At 34.9% G+C, this 24376-nt stretch overlaps 5 protein-coding genes across 8 annotated transcripts; 2 read left to right on the forward strand and 3 right to left on the reverse strand.

Annotated features, from left to right (window-relative positions):
• The first annotated feature begins 1349 nt into the window (after positions 1-1349).
• Positions 1350-3882, forward strand: LOC108450586 (mitochondrial outer membrane protein porin 2-like). Its single transcript, XM_017748269.2, has 6 exons — positions 1350-1536; positions 1625-1692; positions 2594-2704; positions 2780-2866; positions 2943-3151; positions 3364-3882. The coding sequence occupies exons 1-6, from the start codon at positions 1488-1490 to the stop codon at positions 3668-3670; spliced, it is 831 nt and encodes a 276-aa protein (XP_017603758.1). The 5' UTR covers positions 1350-1487; the 3' UTR covers positions 3671-3882.
• Positions 3883-7097: 3215 nt separating this feature from the next.
• Positions 7098-8665, reverse strand: LOC108452011 (F-box/kelch-repeat protein At5g43190-like). The gene has a single exon (XM_017749739.2). It carries the CDS (start codon positions 8406-8408, stop codon positions 7305-7307), a length of 1104 nt encoding a protein of 367 aa, XP_017605228.1. The 5' UTR covers positions 8409-8665; the 3' UTR covers positions 7098-7304.
• A 108-nt stretch (positions 8666-8773) lies between these two features.
• Positions 8774-12826, reverse strand: LOC108450388 (WD repeat-containing protein ATCSA-1). The gene is made up of 9 exons (XM_017747986.2): positions 12420-12826; positions 12033-12293; positions 11790-11949; positions 10877-11055; positions 10256-10499; positions 9670-9824; positions 9461-9550; positions 9128-9199; positions 8774-9036 (listed from the first exon to the last, which is right to left on the reverse strand). The coding sequence occupies exons 1-9, from the start codon at positions 12567-12569 to the stop codon at positions 8995-8997; spliced, it is 1353 nt and encodes a 450-aa protein (XP_017603475.1). The 5' UTR covers positions 12570-12826; the 3' UTR covers positions 8774-8994.
• Positions 12827-18930: 6104 nt separating this feature from the next.
• LOC108453322 (protein NPGR1-like) lies at positions 18931-22781 on the forward strand. 3 transcript variants are annotated; one of them, XM_017751351.2, is made up of 6 exons: positions 18932-19292; positions 19521-19755; positions 19853-20111; positions 20418-21646; positions 21759-21906; positions 21981-22781. In XM_017751351.2, the coding sequence occupies exons 2-6, from the start codon at positions 19564-19566 to the stop codon at positions 22289-22291; spliced, it is 2139 nt and encodes a 712-aa protein (XP_017606840.1). In that variant the 5' UTR covers positions 18932-19292; positions 19521-19563; the 3' UTR covers positions 22292-22781. The 3 variants fall into 3 exon arrangements, with proteins under 3 accessions (XP_052884163.1, XP_017606840.1, XP_052884162.1); XM_053028202.1 differs by having other exon boundaries at positions 19275-19353; XM_053028203.1 differs by lacking the exon at positions 21981-22781 and having other exon boundaries at positions 18931-19292; positions 20418-21877.
• On the reverse strand, positions 22588-24294 carry LOC108453324 (uncharacterized). Of its 2 annotated transcripts, XM_017751356.2 has the most exons (4): positions 24085-24277; positions 23481-23586; positions 23135-23196; positions 22588-22825 (listed from the first exon to the last, which is right to left on the reverse strand). In XM_017751356.2, exons 1-3 carry the CDS (start codon positions 24204-24206, stop codon positions 23182-23184), a joined length of 243 nt encoding a protein of 80 aa, XP_017606845.1. In that variant the 5' UTR covers positions 24207-24277; the 3' UTR covers positions 22588-22825; positions 23135-23181. The 2 variants fall into 2 exon arrangements, with proteins under 2 accessions (XP_017606845.1, XP_052884166.1); XM_053028206.1 differs by lacking the exons at positions 22588-22825; positions 23135-23196; positions 23481-23586 and adding an exon at positions 23638-23755 and having other exon boundaries at positions 24085-24294.
• Positions 24295-24376: the final 82 nt, after the last annotated feature.

The raw sequence follows: 24376 nt of genomic DNA on the forward strand, positions 1-24376 counted from the left end.
AATTATAGCCATGAACAAGAAATCTGGGCGTCTTTTTTTATGATTAAAGTGAGAGTTTGGTATGAGTTCATGCTAACCTCAGTTGTGTAACTTTTTAAATTTCAAATTGTGTATATAGAAATATAAATACCTCGTTTAGTCATTAAGAAAAGTAGGCAGGTAACTTATCTTCCAAAAAAAACGTAGGCAGGTGCTTAATCTATAATGACCCATGGAATAAAAACAAGGAGGTAATGGTAGTTATATACTATAAATTTAGTAAATGGACAGTTTTCTCGAAATCCCGAAAAATGCATTAAAATGATTTATAGAAAACTTAAAAATGGGAGAATCAATCTTCCAAGTTTGCTACATGAATTTGAATTTGTGGGTTATGGGATGGAAAGTAACCATTCACATCTTTAGGAGATAAAATCCGAACGAATGCTTAAGGGTGATGGTGAGGTGCTTGCCCATCTAATGGGCCAATATATTTATTGGTATATGAAGGGATGTAACGATGAAAAGTGAGGGGAAAAAAATAATTGACCACTATTCTAGGCAAGTTTAAGGGTTAACCTCGATTGGTTTTAAAATATTGATATGCATATATATGTTTATCTTGACCTTTTTAGGATATTTTATTTTAAATTGACTTCTTTTTCTAGCACACAATCATATTAAAGAAATATATAATACAACTTGAGACATATATGGAGTCTACTATTTTGATCTATAATAATGGAAGATAAATTACAATTACAATATTAAATTATTAATTCTAGTAATTGTGAATACACAAAATATTTAAACAATTGGACATAACACAGAGCTATTTTGTCCGAGTGTGTTTTTATTTGACAATATTACTAATATTGTTTTGAGCGGTACTTTAATTTTATCTTAGTGTTCGATAGTTGTTACTTTTTTTGAATAGGATAGCTCTTATTGAATGTAATTTTAAGCTACGTGGAACTTCAATAAATAGTTTGATGTTAAGCCGCTCGCTTCCGTTTTTTCCTTCATATGAATTTTATGTAATTCCCATGCAAATTATCTGGTCAGCTAATTCCCATACTGTTTGTTATGATATTTCAATTAAAATGAAACAATGTTAGGCCCAATTGAAATTTTGTTCCATTGAATTTGCATGATTTAGGGTAATAATAGCCCGATACTCTTTACTCTCGTGTTTTAATATGGGCTGATAGCCCAATCATCATACAACGTATTTAATGGACCGAATGACGATGGGCTGTTGGATAATGAATCTGGCTGTCATGGGTCGGGACCGTGCACCAAAATTTTCGGATCGATGTTCTGAAATGTCTGGCAAGAAATTTTGTTCTTTTTTTTCTTTTTCCGAAAACTAAATGATTTAAACTGCCTTAAACCCCAAAACGAAATATAGGGTTTATGTTAGCAGTGAAACCCATTGCGTAAGTTCACAGCTTCTCTTCTCTGCTCTTCTTTACCAAACCGCCCCTTTGGCTTTTCAAAGTTAAAACATGAAGAAAGGACCTGGACTCTTCTCTGATTTTGGCAAAAAAGCCAAAGGTAAATTCCACTTTTCTTCTCACTCAATATTTGTGCAGCTTTTAAATTATCAGACACTTATGTAGCCATTTTGGTTCTCTTTTACAAGATTTACTCAACAAGGACTACACCTCCGACCAGAAGTTCACCATTTCTAGTTCCAGCTACACTGGATTGGTATCAATATTCAGCTCTTTCTTCTTCTTCTTCTTCTTTTTTGTCTTTCTTTTAATTCTTATGTTAAATAGTTGTCTGTAATGATGTGGTGAACGGCGATGTGGTTGCCATTATTCTTGGTGTCTCTTTTCTGGATGACGGGTTTATCATTCTTTGAAATTTATCTTGATTTATTGTTTCCGATTGTTTTTACTGAGGATCTGTTGCATCATTGTGTCACTTAGTTTGTTGATGCTAGTTAAGTACATGAGATTTGCTGTAGGGCAACTTGTTTTTCAGTTTTTAGTAGCTCAGTTGCTTCATTTCTTTTGGTGCTAATTTTGCATTACTAATTTTTCTAGTACTAAAAGGATAACACTAAGTTGCTGTGGATTATGTACTCTCTTTTCTTGCTTTAAAATGAGTTCACCTGGCTATATGTGTCTGTTTTCTTAATATTAGGGCATGTTGTTAATTGCGGCACTTCTGATTACAAATAGATTGGCATAAACTACATGCTTTTTAAGATAGAATTTGGGTTTAGGGAAAGAAATAATTATGTTTTGTCCTTTTGGAAGATCATGTAGTTGTGATTCTAACCAGTTGACAGAATAAATTTACATATCTTGACCCGCTGCCAAAAAGGGTTTTGTGGCAGCAATCCCCATATGCAATTCTAAACTAGTTTGATTTATTGTTGCTTTGAAGTTATTGTTTCACTCTCTTATGTATTAGAGAATAACAATTTCTTATTGCTTTTTTTTTTCTTTTCTGCTGCCTGGTTGGTTATATCATATCCGTGCCTGTTGTGCTAGAGCTTATTTTTGGATTTATTAATTTTCTTGTTATGTCTTCCATTTCTTCAGCTGCTTTGTCTTTTCTTTATTGATGTCTAATACCAATGCAATTTCTCCATCTTCAGGCACTTGTATCAAATATTGTGAACAAGGGAGGCCTCTCCTCTGGGGATGTGGCAGCACAATACAAGCACCAGAATGCTGTTGTTGATTTCAAGCTTGACACAGAGTCAAATGTTGTTGCCAACATTATCTTTGAAATTTAAATTCAGTTTAAATTCTTGCTAATAATCGTTTGATCTGTTGAGCAGATCTTGACAACCCTCACCATCACAGATTTACATCCATCTGCAAAAACAGTGGCTTCTTTTAAGCTGCCTGATTATAACTGTGGGAAGGTATTGACTTATCTTGTAATCTTGGGTAATATAAGTATCCATGAAGATTTTTTACTGTATGAATTTTCTTTTGCAGTTGGAGGTTCAGTATTTCCATGAACATGCAACTGTAGCTACTGCTGTTGGGCTGAAGAAATCCCCAGCTGTTGATTTTTCTGCAACAATTGGTACGCCTGGTATTGCTTTTGGTGCAGAGGCAAGCTATGTGACATCTTCTGGTGAATTCACGAAGTATAATGCTGGAGTGAACATGACAAAGCCTGATTCCAATGCTTCAGTGGTCTTGTAAGCTTTTGAGTTTTCATTAGCAATTGATAAAGTCATACCTTTGTTTTATAAATATCAAACAATTTAAAGATATGATGTTCCTTCATTGCTGCAAAACATCAAAATAAAACCAAATTATGGAGATCGCCTTTCCTTTCCCCCCCCTGAAAATGGGTTAATGTTAATGGTCACAATAAATGCTGTAATCAGTTGTTGTCATTTGCTTGCAGGGCTGATAAGGGAGACTCCCTAAAGGTGTCATATTTGCACCATTTAAATCAGCTAAATGGTGGAGCTGTTGTGGGTGAGATTGCAAGAAAGTTCTCCACAAATGAAAACACATTAACTGTGGGATGCTCATATCTTGTTGATCCACACACACTGGTGAAGGCAAAGCTCAACAACCATGGCAATCTTGGTGCTCTTGTACAGCATGAGCTTAGACCGAAGTCCTTCCTTACTATATCTGGGGCCTTTGACACAAAGGCGTTGGAGAAGACTCCCAAGTTTGGTTTGGCACTCTCTCTAAAGCCCTGAACAGGTATATTGACATAATGATAGGAACAAACAATGTGGCTGATGAGATTGATAAATCGTGTCATTTTCTTTCTTGTCACTTTCACGTTGGCATCTAGTGATTGAAAATGGAATCTTAGTAACTTTCAAAAGGTGTTTGCTTTTTGGACTGTTAAAAAACCTTTGATTATTACTCATTTTAATAAATTATTACTCCTATTGATTAGGCCTCATCTGATTTCTTTATCGTCCTTCTGGTTGGTTGGCTTGGTCCAGCCAAAATATCTCAAGCTTAGCAAATACTTTATAGGGGCTGGAACATTTGAAACGTTGTTTAGAAAATGAATCTGGAGGTGAGGGGTCCAATATACTTACTTTAGGTGATCGGATATTTTGGTATGATCCACAATTTGCTTCAGGATTTTTTCTCCTCGTATTTGTCCTACTTGACGAGGTAATAGTAAGCTGGGTTTGTTGAACTCAAAATTTTTTTGAGCTTGGATCATCTCGGGCTCAGGTCCTTTTGAACTCGGATATTTTCGGGTTTGGATTTTTTTAATATATTATTTTTTTATGTATTATAAATATACTAATTTAATATATCGGTTTAAGATTAGGTTAGGTAATTGGTTTCGGTTTCAGTAATAGTTATATAATATGTTAATAAATTATCATCAAAGTTTAATTTTATATATTTATTATACATATATAACTATAGTATTAAAAATATTTATATTAATGTTTTTAAAATTTTATTTCACTTTATAATTTAACATAAAAATTATTATTAATTACTTATTAATGAAATTTTAACAGAAATATTTCAAAAAAAATTATCATCTATTTATATTTTAAATAATATCATAAAATTATATTAATTATTAGGGTAAACTACCAAAATATTCTTTTTATTTGTTTCGGGTTATATTTTAGTTATTTATATTTGAAATGTTACGTTGTAGTCACTTATGTTATTGTGTTGTAACATTTTAGTCGCTCTTGTGAACGGTGTAACGAGAAGTTGATATGACATATTAAATCATCATTTCAAGCGAAAATTTTAACTTAAATTATACAATTGATTCTATATATTTTTTGTTTTGAGCAATTTAATTTTTTGTTTTTTGAACATTTTTTTCTATTTTCATTTTTTTCCTTCTGTTTTCTCTCTTCTTTATTTTTAAAGTAGTTTTTTTATGTTTTCTATTTGTTAAAATTAGTTCTTATACTTTTATTTTTTGAACAATTTAATTTTTTTTATTTCTTTATTTTTTTCTTCTTCCCTTTCATTTTCTCTCTCCTCATGTTTTTCACTGTAGAAATATAATCTTTACCCACTAAATAAGCTAAGTTTTTGTTTCTTTCACATGATTTCTAAATTGAATTTCATTGAAAATCAAATATCAATCTTTCTTAATCAAATTTCAATTTGAATATAACCTAATTTTGAAATTAAAATTAGTTCTAACTAATCAATATAGAAAACCATACCTTTAATTAAATCTAAACATAAATTGAATTCTTTATAATTAAAACAAATTTTTCTTTTCGTTTCCAAACTTTTACAAAATGGTGTAGGTTACTTCTTTCCTTTTCTTTTATATTTTGACAATAAAATTAAGCTTAATTGAAAGTCGAGCATAGATGAATTGAAGAGAGAAAGGGAGCATGGAACTAAACTGATTTGGGTAAAGTTGAGGGTAAGTTTTGTATGGTGATCGTTTTAGTTATTAAAAGTGTAGAGCTCGTTTAAAGAATTTGTTGAACAACGTAATTTTGAGAAGGCAAAAATGTTGTACGTAAGATAAATAAGGTGGTCGTGGGGGTTGGTTAGGAGGTTAAGTGAAAGTGCTTGCCATAAGTCACGATTGGTAAGGTCTTCGAGTAAAGCGAGCTTGTGGATTAGGTTATTGACAGATCCAAATTGGTTCGTTAAAGCGATGATGGACGATGAGGGTTTGTAATTGTGGGATAAGAATATGCGAAGCAAGTTTTATTTGGGATTCAGCTTTCACTTTTGTCTTTCATAAACATAAAAAATGTTTTAAAAAATGGAAAATATAAAAAAGACTACGTTAAGGAAAGTTAAAAGAACATAAAAAAAAAATTAAATTGCTCAAAACTAAAAAAATAAAGGGACTAATTGTATAATTTAATTTAAATTTTTTATTTGAAATGATGATTTAATATGTCACATCAGTTTACTGTTACACCACAAATATAAATTAACGGCTCAATGATTAAAATATTACAATGCGTTAACATAAATGACTAAAACGTAACATTTCAAATATAAGTGAACAAAATGTAACATAAGGTAAACAAATTTTAAACTTTGAATCGGATTTATCTTAGGTTCGGTCCAAATGGGCCTTGAGCTCGAGTTCTGTCTGGCTTGGACCTGTTATGGACTCAAGCTTTCTCGAATTCGGACCTGCACGGTCAGACTCTCGTATTTTGCTGTAATAATAATTATTATAAAACGCCCGTTATCTTTAACTATGTTTTGCAGAGTCACCCTTGGTCTACCCTATAATTTTAGTAATTATTGCAGCCAAGTATGCTTTTTACCTCTTTAAGTCTGTAGTGGTAAATTCTAATCCTAGCGGTCCATAGCCAGAAACCGCAATTTAAATTTTATTGGTTTGTCTTTTGACAAGAGCTGCTCCTATTGGTCTCTGTTTGGTAAGCTAATCACCAACTTGTATTTCAACTTGGACAATGAAATACTCCTTATCTTAAAATTTATCTCATGAATTCGTCTGAAATCATGGGTTTGTTACCGAAGATTCAAGTTGGATGGTCCTGCCATTAGAAATCTTAATTTACATTGTTAGACTAAATGCTTGAAGTTTGAAGTTGAATTAATACTCTAGAGAGGCTGAGTGTTTCATTGAAGGCTTAACCTTGGAAGTTGCAACCGACCTGGTAGTCAGGAAATAAATGAGCCCTTTTCAAATTTCAGATGAAAATCTCCGACTCCTAAAAGTAATGGTTTTCTATGTCAAATATCTTTCTCATGAAAAGAATCTAGCTTTGAATCGGCTTCTCTCTCCTTCCACTTGTATAAATCTCTACCACTTCTTTTAGCAAACACCGCAAATATCTGTTGCTATATATAGTACGCATCTCAAGTAAAGAGTCTATATATGAGATAATAAAATAGCAGTTGACTTTGGGAAAGCTGTTGCTTATTGGCTATCGATTAAAAAAATCGAGGGGAACAAGATGACTCAACGGTTGTCAACCTCGAACAGTACAATTTGAAGTGCCTGCCTTTTTTGTTTCCAACATTATGAAAGTAAGCCATAGCTCGTATTAGCAACTGGCAATCAGTGCTTGGTCAGGGGCATTATTCCAGCTAATTTGTTTTGTAGGATATAATTTTAGTGGAATTCGTGATTACCAGTCATAATTAGAATATCTCATCACACACACTAAAGTAGGATTTGACAGACAAACAAAAGCAAAAACAAATATCAATTCAAACAAATTATTAGAATGTGTGAAAACAGACTCGATTTCAATGTAAACAAGAAAAATATTAACTACATGTACTTTATTTGGACTCGTATCTATGAATACAATGAAGTTGGAAAATTTGAACCTTCACCCGGAACTGGATAGCATAGTTTCAGACATGATAACAAGCAACTCAAGCCAATGTATATAAGTCGGGTACAAAAGAGAACCACCTGAAACCACAGCTCCACTTGTCTGGGATTGAAGGACACTTGGGTATCCAGTGCCACGTTCTCCTCGAAACCTTGCAATACAAGATCTCTGGCCATGTGTGGCAGCAAACACAGATCATATCCTGATGCCAAAAGCAATACACATGCTCATAGTTGTGGTAGCACACAGACATAAATTTCCTGCACATCAGTTCTGGCAATCTTTCCACTTCCACCCAGTTCCCTCCATCATCCATTTCCCACAATTTCATACTCCTTGAAATCCCATTCCTACCAAGCCCCCCCACCATATACAGTTTCCCTTCATCGGTGTTACTCACCAGCCTCACAAAAGTAAGCTCCCTTGGCATTTCAGTGTCGAGATTCTCCCAGTTCCCGTTTTCCAAGTCGAAGCACACTACGGAGAACGGTTCAGTGGTAGCAAAATACAAAGACCCATTGAAGGATGCGCCTTCCTGATGGAAATTGTCAGCCAAGAGAGGTTGAAAACCATCGAATTGTCTCCATGAATGAACCTTGGAGTCGTACACAAACGCATAATTGGAAGAGAACTTGGAGCAAAGCAGGAAGATTTTATATCCGTGTGGCGTGGAAACCAAAGTAAGCATCTCGAAAGCAAAAGGGAAGAAAGGGAATTGGATGAGCCTGGAAGATTTGGCCAACAGGTTGCAAACAAGGAAAGAGGAGGAATTGGGGAGAGAGAAGCAGAAAAGTCCATTACACGATGAAAGAAGGTTAAACTGAGCGGCGGAAGGCGGTAAAAAAGACAAGGGAAGTGCTATTTTGCGCCAAGCCCCACAGATAGTATCGTAGAGAGGGAAATTACTGTAGCACTGGGGATGAGAAAGCAAAAAGAATGAAGAGAAAAGAGAAGCAGAAGAATACTTGGAAATGAAAGATGGAGAGAATACGAGAGACTTGAAATGCTTACAAGTTGACCTCAAATTCAACAAGGTTTTGAGAGGCAAAAAGGAGAGTATGTGCTCGAGAAGTTCCTGCGGTAGCTTGCTCCAGATTCCAGGATCCATGGCTGCTGATCTGTCTTTCAAACTTTTTGCAATCATGGCGTCTCCTGATGAGAGAGTTTAAGCCGATGCTATTGGCGTCGTTTTAATTATATGGGTTAATTTAAGATGGAGAAGGAATTGAAAAACAAAAAGTCTTAATTTGCTGCGTTAAGTTATTCACATTTCAAACCAATCTTAAAAGAGGACAAATATAAAGAAAGAAGAGACTAGAATTTATAAAGCAGCAGTGGAGTTAGCAGTTGTGGATTGCCCTAATTAACGTTTTCTAAATTTTGACTGACCATAATTTATTTATGCAAGTGATTAGGTAATACCACCTCTACTTGCCTAAGAAATTAATAAAATATAAAAAGAAAATAATTATCTAAACATGTTTTAATATTGTTAGTGGACATGTTCAATTTGATGAAAGCTAAACTTTTATTTAGTTTGGAAGGCCCAATTACATGGATAGCAATGCCTTTTCCTGGAACAACAAAGTACTCATTTAATTTAATTATATCCTTTAACGAACAACAGACAGTAAAACCGGAAAAGAAATGTACATATACACATCCATCTAATATATATATATATATATATACAAGAGGTAGAAAGAAGCTAAAGATGGTAGCACCAGATTCTAATCACTCCAACTATCCTCATCTTTAGCCTGCCTTTCATTCTGCATTTCCAATTTTTTTAGTTAGAACAGGCTTGTAGGACATCCATATAAAACGTGAAGAAATGGGGAGGAAATGTTCAACTTAGATTACCGTGTCATCAGTAATCGTTTTGCTTGGAGACCAGACAAGAATTTGTCGATCATTGCCGCCTGTATATAGTTCCTGAACACGGTGAACAAATCAATCAAAAGGTAGCTCAAGATTGAAAATGTTCAGCACAGAAGTCTTCAACTAACTAGATTTATTTTAGCAAGCAATTTACTATATTAGATCGAGTGGATTGATCCTATAATGATTGATAAAACTGTTTCAACTGTTGTACTTGAACAGTACACTTTTTTCTTTTTCTTTTTTTTTTTTGGGGGGGGGGGGGAATAGATAATTAAGCAGCCTTGGGAAAGTTGTAGAGGAGTTATGTCATACCTGATCCTGTGAACTGAACCAACAACAGTTGACAGATTCATAGTGGCCTCGAAATGTAAGGGACATTTTACCAGACCATATGTCAAATGCCTACAAAATTAGGTGGACATTCAAGGTGTAAATGTTGGCAGAACAATATGATTATGTATGTAAATATATGAAACTCAAATAAAATCAAAGAAATTGATGATATAGAAAGAATTTTTTACTTTCACGACTGCCATGCATGGGACAAAAACTTGAGCTGAATCCTGAGATACGGCTAACTGAATTGCCTTGCTTGCTTGGAGGCGCACCTTTCCGAAGTTTACAAGTGTATTGTAGCCAGATTCAAGATCCCACAACTTTATTCTAGAATCAGAGCCTGAATTAAAAAGACAAAGAGAGGAATCATTACCATGTAAAATTTGGAGAGCTGAGTACCTAATTTTATTGTACAAGTAATAAGAGTTTCAAAAAAAATATTATTGATATCAGCTAGGACAAAACAAGAAGTTTAAACTAATTTCATTTATAGTTTTCTAGATAAGCATAGTGGACTATATACACACCCCTTAGCAGCCAATGCACCTCACAAAGCTTTGAATCAATTAGTATCATCATTTACAGAGTAAATTTTACTCAATTTTCTGCTTATGCATGCCTATAGTCACCTAAATGACAACTTGTAACTATTTTTATTAAAGCGACCTGATAGACTACAGCAGATTCCCCAATCACACATTGAGCACCTATAAACAACGATGAACCAGTTCTAGCCATAAATAACTACCATGGAAAAGATCAAAACTCAACCTGCACTTAGAAGGTACATGCCATCATCAGTTACTTTTAAACCAGTTACGGCACCATAGTGAGCAGTGGCACGATCCTGAATGGACAGCATCCCGGGATGTAGTCTTTGTCTTGCAGAACCCTTAGATGGCATTCGACCAATGGTTGACTGTTTCATTCCATGCCCATTGGCATATTTCTTTTGTGGTACTCTTGATTTTACCAATAAGTTTTGGCCAGCTGACAGTGACTTTGAGACTGAGACCTGAGAGGGTAAAACAGAAACAAATTCAAGAGATTAAAAGAAGATCTTTATACTGGTTATTCAAACCAAAGAGTTTTATACTATAAAATAAAAACTTAGATGCTATATCTATTTAAGCCACGATGAGCTATTTAAGAAAAAAGAGCTAGTGGACCAAAAGCAGCTAGGACAAAACACTACAAAACTATTCCTAGAATCAACACTAAAAAAAAGCATATTCTCCGTAATTTGGATAAACAGAAGACTACATCCACCATGTGATCAGCCACAGATGCAAAATATTAACCACAAACAAAAGTTATGATCTTGTAACCGGTTTGCAATAGTAACAAAAGAGAAGTAGGAAGTAGATGTGACGCAACAAACCCAAAACAGACCTTATTTGCAGCTGAACGAGCCAAGACAGGTGGACGCTGTCCAAGTTGTGACTGGGACTGATCCAAAACAAGAAAACATCCAGCTCGTCGAATGTCCCAAAATCGAATTGCACCATCACATCCACCTGTTATCAAGACCCACTCACTGGATGTAGACCATTCCACAGTCATTACTCCATCTGCCACCATGAAAACCATATAATACTTATCATTTTATGTTAAAAATTGTCCCTACCAAGTGTTAAAAGTGACAGCCGAGATGGTAGCACCACTAGCTTCGTGAGGTAATGATTTGATGACGGAATGGTCAAACCCTTTTTACCAGTTAAAGGGAAGACATATTTTCTATCATAAAGAAATATCCAAAAATGATCTTTTGAAATAAAAGCATGTCTCCCTCCCCTCAAGATGAATAAGAAGTAGATAACACAACAAATCTATTTTCATGCAGCCAAAGCAGTTAAAAAGAAGAGTTCATACTTTTAGGCTGCAAGACCAAAATAAAAGTGAGAGTAAAAGATAGTTCTCTGGCTACAGGGCTGGTCCAAAATCAGATAAGCTGCTAACTGACATCATAGTCCTGCAGCCAATGAACCTATCCGTTAAACAACTTCTTGTCTAACTCCAGCTAAGACAAGAATATATTGATGGCAATGGACCTGAAAAGAAGGACCAGATTGTAGAAGTTTTTCTTTTATAATTTGTATAAACAGTTCACCATAATTACAGGCAACTTATAAACCATGTAAACTGGATGTCCCATACAGCATATCTCACAGACAACCAACAAGGGATATGGATATCCTTAATTATATAGAAGTTTGTACAGAATACAAATTCCAAATAAAAGCTATCAGTAATCAATAAGAGATAAAAGTGGAAACGGAACAATTCCATCAAACTTTCAGCATACCACGGTGGCCAGATAAAGTGTGAGCAAATGCCCCTGAAGAAATATCACAAAGGCGAACTTGCACATCTTCAGTTCCAGCAGCAATCAACATATGAGATGTTGCCACTGTAGACATAGCAGTCCTATAAACCTTTCCAGGCATTTTAAAATTCATCACCACCTATAATGACAAACGGATCAGATTTAAAAGAAAAAACCAGAGTCGGTACTCGTAATCCAAACATAACAAAGCAAACAAAATACCTGAGTCGTATTCGTGTCCCAAACTTTAATATGATGATCATAAGAACCTGTAACGAATAGTCCCGTGTCAACAGGATACCAAATGGCAGATGAAATGGCATATTTATGTCCCTTTTGGTGTTGCTTATCCACCGAAAACAAACATTTGTGTTTGGCAATCAGACCATCTCCTTCATAGTTAGTTGCTCTTTGAATATCAAAAACAGCAGCCGATGCATCAGATGCACCCGATAACAAATATCTTCCCTCAGTCAAATCCACCTAATTTACACGATAACCCCAAAAAAAACTTAAATTTCTATAAATTAAAAGAGAGAAAACCAAAATTTTACTATAATCTTAAAGAAAGCGGGTGACTGTAGGAGGTGTAGAGTTAAAAGAGGATACCTGAAGGGAATTGATGGAGCCTCTGTGAGGAGAAACGATGTCTTTATTATTGGAGAGCTGGAGATTGGAAATCCGATTGGACTTGATCCGACTTGAAAAGGAATTCGGACGGATTTTACCCATTTCTCTATCTCCGATATCCTTCCACATTTTCCTAGCATCTCTTCGGCCTCAACTTTTTTTTTTAATTTCTACCTGTTTCTTCTTCTTTCTTTCTTTCGTTTTTTTTTTTATTCTGGTCCTTCCTCCTTCGAGTTTCTGACTTTGTCTGAATCAGTCCCTTTTCTTTTACAGAGCTTCTTCTTCTACAAGTACAGAAGGATAATAAGAGAAGGGGCAGAGCAGCCCACATTCTTCTTTTGATCGTTGGAATTTGAGGTCCTTTGGACTTTTGGGTTATTGGGACCTTTAAGTTTGGACCATCGACCATGAAATTGATAGCCCAAAAATGCATATCCAGTTCTGGTAAAAAAATGTTTTTTTACCCTTTCATTTGTTGGCCAGTCCCTTTAGTATGAACAATATCATCATTTTGGGATAAGTTATAAGTGGAATGTATATAAGTATTTTGGTTACAAGAGTGTAAATATAAGTTTTTGATTTGAAATGGCATGTAAAGTTAAGTTTCTAGATGCATGTTATTTTTTATATGAATTGGCAAATATGCTTTGGACTTATGGTGAACTTTGCTTAAAGTTGTATTAGTATTTAATGGTGATTATGTGTGAATGTTTAGATATGTGAATTGTGGCATGAATGATAATGAATGTGTGACTGTAAACGGTTGAATTGATGTGCCAATTGTGACATATTAGTTAGACACTTAGGATGGATGATTTAAGATTGTGTTTTGAAATATTTTTGATGTATTTGAACATGTTGATTGATGATCCAATGCTTGCTTGTGACCTACCTAAGTGAACTGGAGGGCAGGTAACTTGTTGCAAAAGGGTCTTGTAGGTACACACAGCCTGGTACACAACCCAACACACAGCCGTGTGCCATATATGGGCATATGGCACAACTATATGATCTGTTTGATTTAGGTGATATTTGGGATACACAACCACAATTAGTTACACGACTTAACAGCACAGTTTTGTGACTCAAGATTACACAACATTAGCTTATCGCACAGCTTGACCACACTGCCATGTAACTCTTATTTACTAAAATTTGTGTCCCTTTTTTTATAGTCTACAATTAAGTCCTCGCATGTTATTGGGTTGGTTTAAATTAAGTGTGAATGATATGAAACTTGGTTGTATGAGATGTTTACATGAAATCTTGTATGTTTAAGTAAACAGAGTTTAACTGAAAGACTATTTGTTAAATATGACTCCTATTTTTAGTCAAATTTGAAAAATAGTCTTTCAGTTAAACAGTATATTCAAATGTTATATGTTTTATTTTTCATTTTAGCATCCTATAGCTTGAGTTCGACGACCGAACCAGGTTAGGGGTGTTACACCTGCACTTTAAGAAGGTTGTGAATCTACTCTTTGTGCTTTAATTTGGTCATTTTTAGTTTCTATACTTTTTGAATTTTAAAATTTCAATCCTCACCAAAAATGATAATGGTGTAATTCGTTAAGTTATGTGATTTTCCACAATTCGTTGTGGAAAATTAAGTTCTTTTCAACACTTAATGAGCTTATATTCGAGTAATTTTATATCTTTTTATTCACTTTGAAGATTTAATTAGTTTTGAATTTTAATTCAATAAAATGAGCTTTTAGTGTGGTTTTATGACCCGTTAAACTAATTCAGGCCTAAGAAAGAACTAACGTGTTAGTTAAGTGTATAGGACCACATTTTAGGCCGATGAGTCAGTTGACTAGTCCAGATATTGCAACAACGAAGGTAGCCTCAACACTTAGTAAAATTTCAAGCACAAATCCAAAATGTGAGCTATGGTAATCGATGTTGCGACAACCATCAGGCAATGTCACGAAGTCCAACTTCAAACCAAGAGGGGGAGCACATAACCATCGATGTCACGACATCTATAAGCCAAAGTCGCGATATCCAACTTGTAGCGCCCCCTTACCCGAGACCGTCGCCGGAGTCGAGCACGAGGCATTACTAAACTTATTTGAGCACTTAAACAAATTCGGATAAGCTGTCCAACTGCGTCATAGTTGCTTAAAAATTCATATCTCGAGTTCCCAAACTCGAAATCAAATTCCGTAAATTTTTCCTTAAACTAGACTCATATATCTATCTACTAATTTTTTTCTAGAATTTTTGGTTGGGCCAATTAGTACAGTTTATTAGTTAAAGTATCCCCTATTTCAGGGTTTGACTGCTCTGACCTCTGTGTATTATGAATCAGATATCTCCCTGTACAGAGTTTCAATGACTATGCCATTTGTTTCTAATAAAACTAAACTCAATAAGAAATCTGTACATATAAAGCATGACTTCTAATTATCTTTGTATAATTTATGGTGAATTTCCAAAGTCAGAACAGGGAATCCAGAAATCGCTCTGGCCCTATTTCACAAAAATTTAAACTTCTTATAAAATATAACTCATATACCTGTTTTGTTCTATCCATATGAAAATAGACTAATAATTCTTCAATTCCATATTTTAATCATCACCTAATTGTATCTCTACTATTTTTAATGATTTTTCAAACTCACATCACTGCTGCTGTCTGAATCTATTTTAGGGTAAATTTTGCCTATTTCATGGTTTCCATGGATTAGCTAGCAATTTAGCATATATAACACCAATTATGATCATGATTAGCCATTCCAATGGCTAATCATTACCAAGCATTTCCATACCACTCAATATCCATATCATAAGACCATATATACAAAATGATTATAATGCTATACATGCCATACTTAAATTAATATAATGATATACAGATAGTGTGAACGAGCCTCCGACCGTTCCCGATTTCCGAGCTGGCTTGTCAAAAATGCAGTGAAATTGTGCAAAACCAGCTTAAAAGCTCTCTCCCATGGCTGTCTGGCCGAAATTATGAAAAGAAAGGCCTAGAAATCTCTTTTAATTTCAATTTATTTGTTTAATTTTGTAACATTTACCATTTTACCCTTAGCTCACCTGATTCCAGATTTTTTTCTTACTTATGCTGCCTCATCCATTCCATTTTAGCTAATTTTCCTTTTAAGTCCTCCCTCATTTAACACTTGAGCTATTTAATCATTTTATCAAGTTTTGTACCTTTTTCAATTTAGTCATTTTTAATTAATTGACTATCCAAACGTTAAAATTTTCTAACGAAACTTTAATACTAACTTATTTACACTCCATAAATGTTTTTAAAAATATTTATGGCTCGAATTAAGCATTCGAGGTCTTGATACCTCGTTTTAGACCCAATTTACTTATTAAATTCTTCTCTCTTTTTTTTTTTTTTAAACACAAAATTCACTAATTCAAAATTCTTCTAAATTCACACTTGACTCATAATTATTAATTTATTAAATTTTCAAATATACTTGTCGGATTTAGTGATCTCAAATCACTGTTCCGATTAGACCCAAAATCGGGCTATTACACAACTTCGAGCCAAATGGGGGAGTTACAACCATCAATGTCACAACATTCAGAAGCCCTTGTCGTGACATTCAACTTCGAATCGAAAAGGGGGATATATGGCCTTTAATGTCGGAACACCGATCTGATGAGGCCCAATTGACAGCCAAGGGTGTCATTCGTCCATGTAGTCATAATTAACATGTTTAGTAGCTTGTAATTGACATGTTTTGGTCATTTAGCAAGGACAATATAAATGTTAGCTCTTTGGACTTAACTAGGGGATTTAGATCTTAGTTCATGATTTAAAAATTATTTTTTTTGTTCTTAAATGGGGTTTAGTGTTAAATTTAAATTTCTCTTTCAGTTGTAAGCATCATTTCAAGTTCAATATCAGTTTTAGTTTATTTTTGTTTCTAGTTCGTTTTTTTTAATTGTTATTTGTTGAAATCATAATCAAACAGAATACTCAGGAAATTGCACACTGGTAGAGACACGGGCGTGTGTCTCAGCCGTGTTAGGCACACGGGCGTGTGGTAGGTCGTGTGACCTAAGTCAGTGAGTTACACGGGGTAAGACACTATTTGAAGCACGGGCATGTTTAGGGTCACATGGGCGTGTCCTTGAACCACACAGGCGTGTGAGCTCTGCACCTTAGAAAAATTTTAAAATTTCACGAAAAATTCTCTAAGCTTCTGATTGAGTCCCGATTAGTTTCTAATACATATTTTGGGCCTCGAAGGCTCTTACAAGGGACATTATGATTAGTTGTGATGTGTATGTTAAATAAATATATAATTTCTCGTATTTGATCTGAAATGTCCGGTAATACTCCGTAACCCTATTCTAGTGACGAATAAGGTTAGGGGGTGTTACAAGGCGAGTTAGATCTTAGTTCACGATTTAAATTTTATTTTTTTTGTTCTTAAATGGGGTTTAGTGTTAGATTTCAATTTCTTTTTCAGTTGTAAACATCATTTCAAGTTCAATATCAGTTTTAGTTTATTTTTGTTTCTAGTTCATTTTTGTTAATTGTTCTTTGTTGAAATCACAATCAACATATTCATTCAAGGGTTTCAAGATTCAAGTGCACATCACGATTATCAGATTTTAAGCAGTTCTTCTCTACTCTCTTTATTTTACATATTCTACATGTTTAATAAATTGATAGGAAATCTTGCATTTAAAATGAGCCATAACTAAAACATTAGGATTAACTAACTTGGGGATTAGAGTTTTGCATCTAGTTAGTTGGAGTAGACTAAATGAAATAAACCCTAGAATTGATGATTTTAGGAAGCCACTTAGGTAGATGAGGCCAAAAGGATAGTCTATTGGGAAACAACCTAATCTAACCCAATTTAGTTTATCAGGTTGAAAGATAAAGATAAGTAGACTAAATCGATCAATTAATCCAGTTATAGGCCGAAAGGTATTAATTAAGTTAATTGTTAGCTAATTATTAAAATCGTAGACTCAAGTTAACCATGAACAAATAGGTGACTCACCCTTCTGCTTATTTAATTGATTCTTGATTTTGGTATTTCTTTTCTGTTATTTTATTATTCAATCCAATTATTTTGATTTTTTTATACTATGATTTTGATGCGAGTAAAGCAATTTAGTTTAAATAAATCTCCATTGGGTACGATCCTAAGAATACTTTCAAAGCATTTCGTAGTAAATAACAAATTATATTACAATTTGACTTGTATACTTGCAGACATCGTGCATACTTTATACATCTAATTGCAGTTTTCTAAGTCCCGACGCGCGCATGTTGGGGCGCCATCATTATGCTATTTCCAAAATCTAACATGACAAATATATTATTCTATGTGTAATGCCATATAAGCTTGTTATTTCTATTTATTATTTACTAAAAATATAGTTAATGGATTAACGATTGTCATTTGCATCAATATTTAAATTTCAAAATTTGAAAAGTATAAATACTTAAAATGATACGGTTGAAGAATATGGACTAAATCTACAATTATACACATAATATATGACTAGTAATTAAATTTAACTAAATATATTTAACTGCTATCATTTGGATTAAAACTAAAATTTTAAAATTAAAAAATACATTAACTAAAATTAATGAAATTAAAGTAAAGAACAAAATTCATAACTTATGGAGTAATAGTAGAATTTAACCTTTTTAAATGCTAAAGTAGCGTATAGAGCAGAGTAGCAGACATAAATACGCTAATTATGTTGCATAATGCTTGGATCTTACGGTTATGGCTTGATTCTTCTTGAGCACCGTGCAGGTGTGACCATCAGCAATTACAAGCGCAAAAAAGTAGGTAGTTTGGATTACAAAAATGTCTTGAGGAAGGATTAAATCAGCCCGTAAAGCTTGTCTTAAACGAATAATGATGATATCATGATGTAGCTAATTATTCTATGATTAATTTAAAACATGTCAAAGTCATTGGTAAACATAAAGTAATTGGAATTAAAATGAAGAAGAAAAAGGATTGGCGAAATAAGGTGAATACCTAATCCTAAGCAATTTTCAATTACACAATGAACATCTGTATTGTCTCCTTTTGTGAAATATGTTGCTTTAAATCCACATAAACTTTTTCTTTTAAGCAAATTATGGAAAAATTAATTGTAAAAGACTGTAGTGGAAATTTTTTAAATGGGAAATGCCAGTTGGAATCACAGGTTGAAAGAAGGCTGCCATGTTCACAGTTCCCTACTGCCATTGTCAAACTTTGCTGTTCATTTATTTGAATTCAAAGTTGATTGTGCTTTTCCAGCACCTGCCTCTGGGCCCCTAATTTAAAATCCCCAACTTAAATCTTACCTTTTCTTTTATTCCTCTTACCCTTTCATTGTTTTTCCTTTTTTCCTCAACTTACTTTTCTTTTATTTTTGGAATTAATAGTTTTCCTTTTTATCCATCTGAAGAAATAAAATTATAAAATTTTATATTTAAGAATGTTTAAACTAAGTGGGGTATGTCGCATTTAATAAGGGGCCCGGCAGTACGACTCCAATCGACCAATTTTGGCAGCAATTATAAAGAGAAAGTATTGATATAAAATTAAGAAGAAATAGTTTATAAAATCAGATGAAAAAAATGAAACCGAAAGAATCTGTGTGTTAAGCTCCCTAGCCCTGCAGAACTACCATTTGGCTTGCATCCACTTCACACATGCAGAAAGAACTTTTATTTTTATTTTACAACAAATAGCATATCTAAATCAGATCTATAAAACCAGTTCATTATTTATTTTTGAAGTATTTGGTTTCAGTTGTCACCCACTTACCATATTTCTTCTTTTGAAGAAGAAGAGAAGTAGCTTTCACGGTGTAAACAACCTCTGCTGGTTTTTGGCAAGTCCAAAGCTCTGTCAACTTTTTTCTTTTTCTCTTTGAATACGCATTTCTGTTTTCTGTAACTTACTCTTTGCTCCCCAAAGATTTTACCTCTTTTCTTTCCTTTTTAATCAGTTTGTGGAATTCCATTTCTCTTTTATTAGATTGTAACTGTTCAGTAACTGATTTCCATTACGGTTTAAATGCTATTCCATCAGTTTGTTTGATCCAATTCATTTTCTCCAGGTGTTGGACATCCAAATTGTAGGCTGTTGTTTCGTTGAAGAAGATGTTGTGTGCTTGTTCAGGTGAACAGTTCAAGTTTGAAGATGCTCCACAGTCGCCGGAGTCTTTAGCAACCAGAGATTTCTCAGCCAGTGGGCTGTCGTCTCTGACCGGAGATTGGGAATCCAAGCTCGAGGATGTTCAAGTGGATGAAGTTGAATCCACTCTCAAAGAAGCTCTCTCCTTAAACTACGAGGTGGATAAATGGCTTATTTCTCCCAAATCAAATTTGTTCTTCGTTCTATCCAATCATTTGCAAGCTCATTTGTTTTCTTTTTGGAATGAGTTTGCAGGAAGCAAGGGCACTGTTGGGGAGGCTCGAGTATCAAAGAGGGAATTTCGATGCTGCGCTTCAGGTTTTTCAGGGTATTGACATCAAAGGTTTGACACCAAGGATGACTACGGCTATTGTTGAGAGGACCCGGCTACGCAAATCACGGTCCAAAGCTGACATTATCCCTCCTTCTGTGATGTCGATGCACTCAGTGAGCTTACTTCTGGAAGCCATTTTCTTGAAAGCAAAATCGTTGGAGGAACTTGGGCATATTAAAGGTATTTCCGATTTCTCCTTGCTGGGAACTTACATAATTGGTTTGCTTCACAGTTGACAAGTAATGGTTTCATGGTTTTGCTTAGTTCTTAGAGGTGCTGGCCTTATAATCTTATGATTCCCTGCTCATATGTCTGGACCGAGATGAACAATCCTTGTTTTGGATGGTTCAATTTGATCATCGAAGAAGATCAAGGATTTTATAAATTGCACTGCACTTGTTGAATAGTTTAGATGTATGCTATGAAATTGGTGTTAAGAGTGTAAGGTTTAAATGGTTTTAATGCTTTGTTTCTTTCATTTATCAGAGGCTGCAAAGGAGTGCAAGCTAATTTTAGATGTAGTTGAGGCTGCACTGCCTAATGGGATGCATGAGGGAATTGCTGAAGATTGCAAGTTACAAGAAATGTTTCACAGAGCATTAGAACTGCTCCCTAATCTATGGATTAAGATAGGCTATCTCAATGAAGCTATAACTGCGTATCGTCGGGCTTTAATCAAGCCATGGAATTTGGATTCCCAGAGGTTAGCAAGTGTACAAAAAAACTTAGCTGCCATGCTACTTTATGGTGGTGTTGAAACCAGCCTCCCACCTCCTTTACGTGTATGGGGCTTAACTACCCCTAATTGTATTGAGGAAGCAATTCTTCTCCTTCTAGCACTAATGCAAAAAGTGGCATTTGGAGAAATAAAGTGGGATGCAGAAATTATGGATCATCTCAACTTTGCTCTCTCAGTTTCTGGGCACTTCGAGTTACTTGCAGCTCATGTGGAGCAGGTCTCTCCAGGCATATATGAAAGAGCTGACAGGTGGTACTTTCTTGCTCTCTGTTATGCTGCTGCTGGTCAGAATGAAGTGGCATTGAACTTATTAAAGAAGGTTTCCAGTCAGTCTGAAGCAAAGCGCGAGCCTGATATCCTTGCTTTACTGCTTGGTGCTTATATATCTTCGCAAGATCCGAAGCATGCTCATGATGGAATAACATTTGCTCGTTATGTGATTGACTTGGAAGATGAAATGAATGGACATTTCAAGGCTCAAGCCCATAAGTTCCTTGGCATTTGCTATGGGAATGCTGCTAGAATTTCCATATCAGATTCTGAAAGAGCTCTCTTCCTGAAAGAATCTTTGAGCTCTCTTAACTATGCTGCTTTCAACATGAAGGAAGATCCTGAAGTGATGTTTAACCTCAGTTTGGAAAATGCAGTTCAGAGGAATTTAGATTTGGCCTTCGACAATGCAATGAAGTACTCTAGCGTGGTGGCTGAAAACTCAGGAAGAGGTTGGAAGCTATTAGCATTAATACTTTCTGCAGACAGGCGCTTCAAAGATGCTGAAACCATACTTGAATTCGCTTTAGATGAAGCCAGTGGATCAGATCAATTCGAACTTCTAAGACTGAAAGCTGTGCTTCAGATTGCTCAGGAACGACCCAAGCAAGCAATTGAAACTTATAGCATCTTGCTATCTCAGATTCAAGCACAAAGAGAAGCTCAGTCTAATAACTCTGGTCATGCAAAGAGTTCCCATACAGAGGTAGTTTGACCTGAAACAGCTGCATGAATTACATTTGATGCATTTGCAAATTATGCTTGTAATTAACTTGTGTACTTGCTATGTGTTTTCACCTATGTTCTATCTTTTGCAGAATATAGCTGAAAGAAATATGGAAATGGCAGTCTGGCAGGATCTAGCTACTGTTTACACCAAGTTTGGTTCGTGGCCCGATGCAGAAATTTGTTTAAACAATGCCAAGTCAATTGAATTTTATTCACCCAAAAGTTGGCATACAACAGGTAAAAATCCCATCCAATCACTGCATACTAGTTACTGATGTTCCCTTTTAATTTCCAAGTATTTTATTTTGCAGGTTTGTTATTTGAAGCCCAATCACTTTATAAAGAGGCCCTGGTATCATTCTCAGTCTCACTGTCTATAGAACCAGATTACGTGCCCATCATTGTTTCAACCGCGGCAGTACTCATAAAACTGGGTGGTCAATCACTCCCAGTTGCAAGAAGCTTTCTAATGAATGCTCTTCGGTTAGATCCTACAAATCATGATGCATGGATGAACCTTGGATTGATTGCCAAAATGGAAGGCTCATTACAACTAGCAGCAGACTATTTTCAAGCAGCCTATGAGTTGAAGCTATCAGCACCTGTTGAAGCCTTCACATGACATTGGAATTTAATTAGTTAACACTTAGCAGGCAATTTCTATAACAAAGTTTGCTGGTTCTATACACTGCTATTCTGCAACGATGTCCTACTGAAATGTATAGCAACCTCCTAATTTTTAGCTTCGATTTTTTGCTGTTAATACCAACATTCTTATTCAGAAAACTAGAAGTTCTTATTCCCTGTTAATACCAAAACTCTTAAACTCAGAAAACTAGTTGTTCTTCCCTCCAGTACAAGGTTCTTTTAATTTATTTTAGTTGAATCCAGGCCGCACAAACCAGAAAACAAGGCATATAAAAAACTACATTAACAAAATATAAGAGAGGAATTAAGTCTTTACAGGAAACCAAGGAATTTGATAAGTTCAGGTTGAGATTGTACAGAAAAAGCTCAACTTCATCTTGGATTTATTATACACATTACAACTGAAAATGGAGAAAAAAAGATTTGACTGCTGGTGCACTTGTACCGTATCACTTGCTTAATGGCGAGGAATTCACAACTTGGAAACTATGTACATCAAAATTTATTTCTGCATGACAGAAAACAATTAAGTTTACAAAGTGGAAAACTAAGCGAATTTGTAATGGTCTCTAGCTAGGACTGGTATCTAATCCACCAGATACCTCCGATAGACATGAAAAAGAATGAGTTTAAGATGGAAATGATCACAGAATAGAAAATTGTTCTGATAAGCTAAACTTCTTGATCAGGATGTCCATAATTTTACCATTTACCAATGTGGAAATCATGATGCTCATAAGGAAAAAAAAGGAAAAAAATGCTAAAATACTTGATGGCAAATCTCTCGACCAATTAAATAACCACATAGAAAGTTTACCCATATCTACATTAGCAGTTTTGGCTGAACAGAGACTAGGCAAATCTTCAACCCAGCTGCCACTGCAAATCACCAATCAACAAAAGGGTCAAATTTATATATTGTTGCTGAATGTAAGGAGTATAGAAACTGATCCTCAAAAGAAATTATTTATCAGAGCCAAAGAGAGCATGGCATGAGGTTGGAGGACAAGGGCATTATCATAAGAAAGACCATGCCACAATAAGATGAAGTGAAACTCCCAATCTTCCCCTCCACCCGCCACATTCCCCCTTTACCAGGCAGATTTTAATTCATAAAAACCATAAACCATTGCCATTCAAGCTACATATTAGGTAATAAAAACCTTCAAAACAGGTTCGCCTTTATTAGAATTTGCTGACTGCTTTGCAGCCGCTTGCACCTGGGCACGAGCAGCTCTTCCTGCAGCTGACTGTTCAAACTGCTCTTGCCTGCGATTTTGATCAATCATTTATAAGTTAAAAAACTAATATGCCATAAAAAACTGTTGCAAAGCATCACAATACTCTCTTATCATTCTTTACCCTTGTTGACATCAAACCAGAGGAATGTTCATCTTTCACAACTCCAAATAGCAAGAGTCTGAATATAATTACCTCACTGCTAGCAATTCATATAACAATATCAATGAGGAAATCAAATTGAATTATTTTCAAAAATTTCAATCTTCCATAACACAGTTGCAAGCCCTAATATTCAGCAGTGAATTTCCTCTTCTTCTTTTTTTCTCTGATCAAAATTCAATAACCCAAACAATTTTCGAAATCAAAAGAATCAATCTTATAAATCGTGCAGCCCGGAACACAAAAATTTTGGGAATTAAACAAAAAACATATGAATGCAAATATTTGTCATATGCCAATAGTATGGCAGAAGCAACTGAATATGAGAGAAAAGACAGCAAATCGTAGAAAGGGAGACTAAATGACCTTTTCTGAGCAGCCTCGGCGGCTTTGGCACGAGCTTCGGCAGAGGCCAATCTGTCTTGCTCCTGTCGCTCTTCTTTGTTTCCTCCGTCGAAGCAAGAGAAACACCCCGAGAAACACCCCATTTTCTTTCCTCTTTTTTTCTTTCTCTAGTCTTTGATCTTTGACTTGCGTTGCCCGTTGCTTTATAGATTGCGGTCACGTTTACTTATTTACCTCCCATTTGAACCAATAGAAAAGCGCCACGTCATAAATAAGAGGACATTTTTGTCTTTACGAGAGCTTAGCCGTCTGC

Source organism: Gossypium arboreum, chromosome 5 (assembly GCF_025698485.1).
Source record: "Gossypium arboreum isolate Shixiya-1 chromosome 5, ASM2569848v2, whole genome shotgun sequence".
Classification (NCBI taxonomy): domain Eukaryota; kingdom Viridiplantae; phylum Streptophyta; class Magnoliopsida; order Malvales; family Malvaceae; genus Gossypium; species Gossypium arboreum.

Excerpts from the sequence above, each read along its gene's own strand:
- LOC108450586 (XM_017748269.2), top strand. The coding sequence starts at position 1,488 with ATGAAGAAAGGACCTGGACTCTTCTCTGATTTTGGCAAAAAAGCCAAA. Across the intron at positions 2,705-2,779 it reads AGCTTGACACAGAGTCAAAT|ATCTTGACAACCCTCACCAT; the intron begins GTTGTTGCCAAC and ends TCTGTTGAGCAG. Across the intron at positions 2,867-2,942 it reads CTGATTATAACTGTGGGAAG|TTGGAGGTTCAGTATTTCCA; the intron begins GTATTGACTTAT and ends TTTCTTTTGCAG.
- LOC108452011 (XM_017749739.2), bottom strand. The coding sequence starts at position 8,408 with ATGATTGCAAAAAGTTTGAAAGACAGATCAGCAGCCATGGATCCTGGA.
- LOC108450388 (XM_017747986.2), bottom strand. The coding sequence starts at position 12,569 with ATGTGGAAGGATATCGGAGATAGAGAAATGGGTAAAATCCGTCCGAAT. Across the intron at positions 12,294-12,419 it reads GCTCCATCAATTCCCTTCAG|GTGGATTTGACTGAGGGAAG; the intron begins GTATCCTCTTTT and ends CGTGTAAATTAG. Across the intron at positions 11,056-11,789 it reads CACTTTATCTGGCCACCGTG|ATGGAGTAATGACTGTGGAA; the intron begins GTATGCTGAAAG and ends TCATGGTGGCAG.
- LOC108453322 (XM_017751351.2), top strand. The coding sequence starts at position 19,564 with ATGTTGTGTGCTTGTTCAGGTGAACAGTTCAAGTTTGAAGATGCTCCA. Across the intron at positions 20,112-20,417 it reads GGAACTTGGGCATATTAAAG|AGGCTGCAAAGGAGTGCAAG; the intron begins GTATTTCCGATT and ends TTCATTTATCAG. Across the intron at positions 21,647-21,758 it reads CAAAGAGTTCCCATACAGAG|AATATAGCTGAAAGAAATAT; the intron begins GTAGTTTGACCT and ends TATCTTTTGCAG.
- LOC108453324 (XM_017751356.2), bottom strand. The coding sequence starts at position 24,206 with ATGGGGTGTTTCTCGGGGTGTTTCTCTTGCTTCGACGGAGGAAACAAA. Across the intron at positions 23,587-24,084 it reads GCCGAGGCTGCTCAGAAAAG|GCAAGAGCAGTTTGAACAGT; the intron begins GTCATTTAGTCT and ends TCAAAATCGCAG.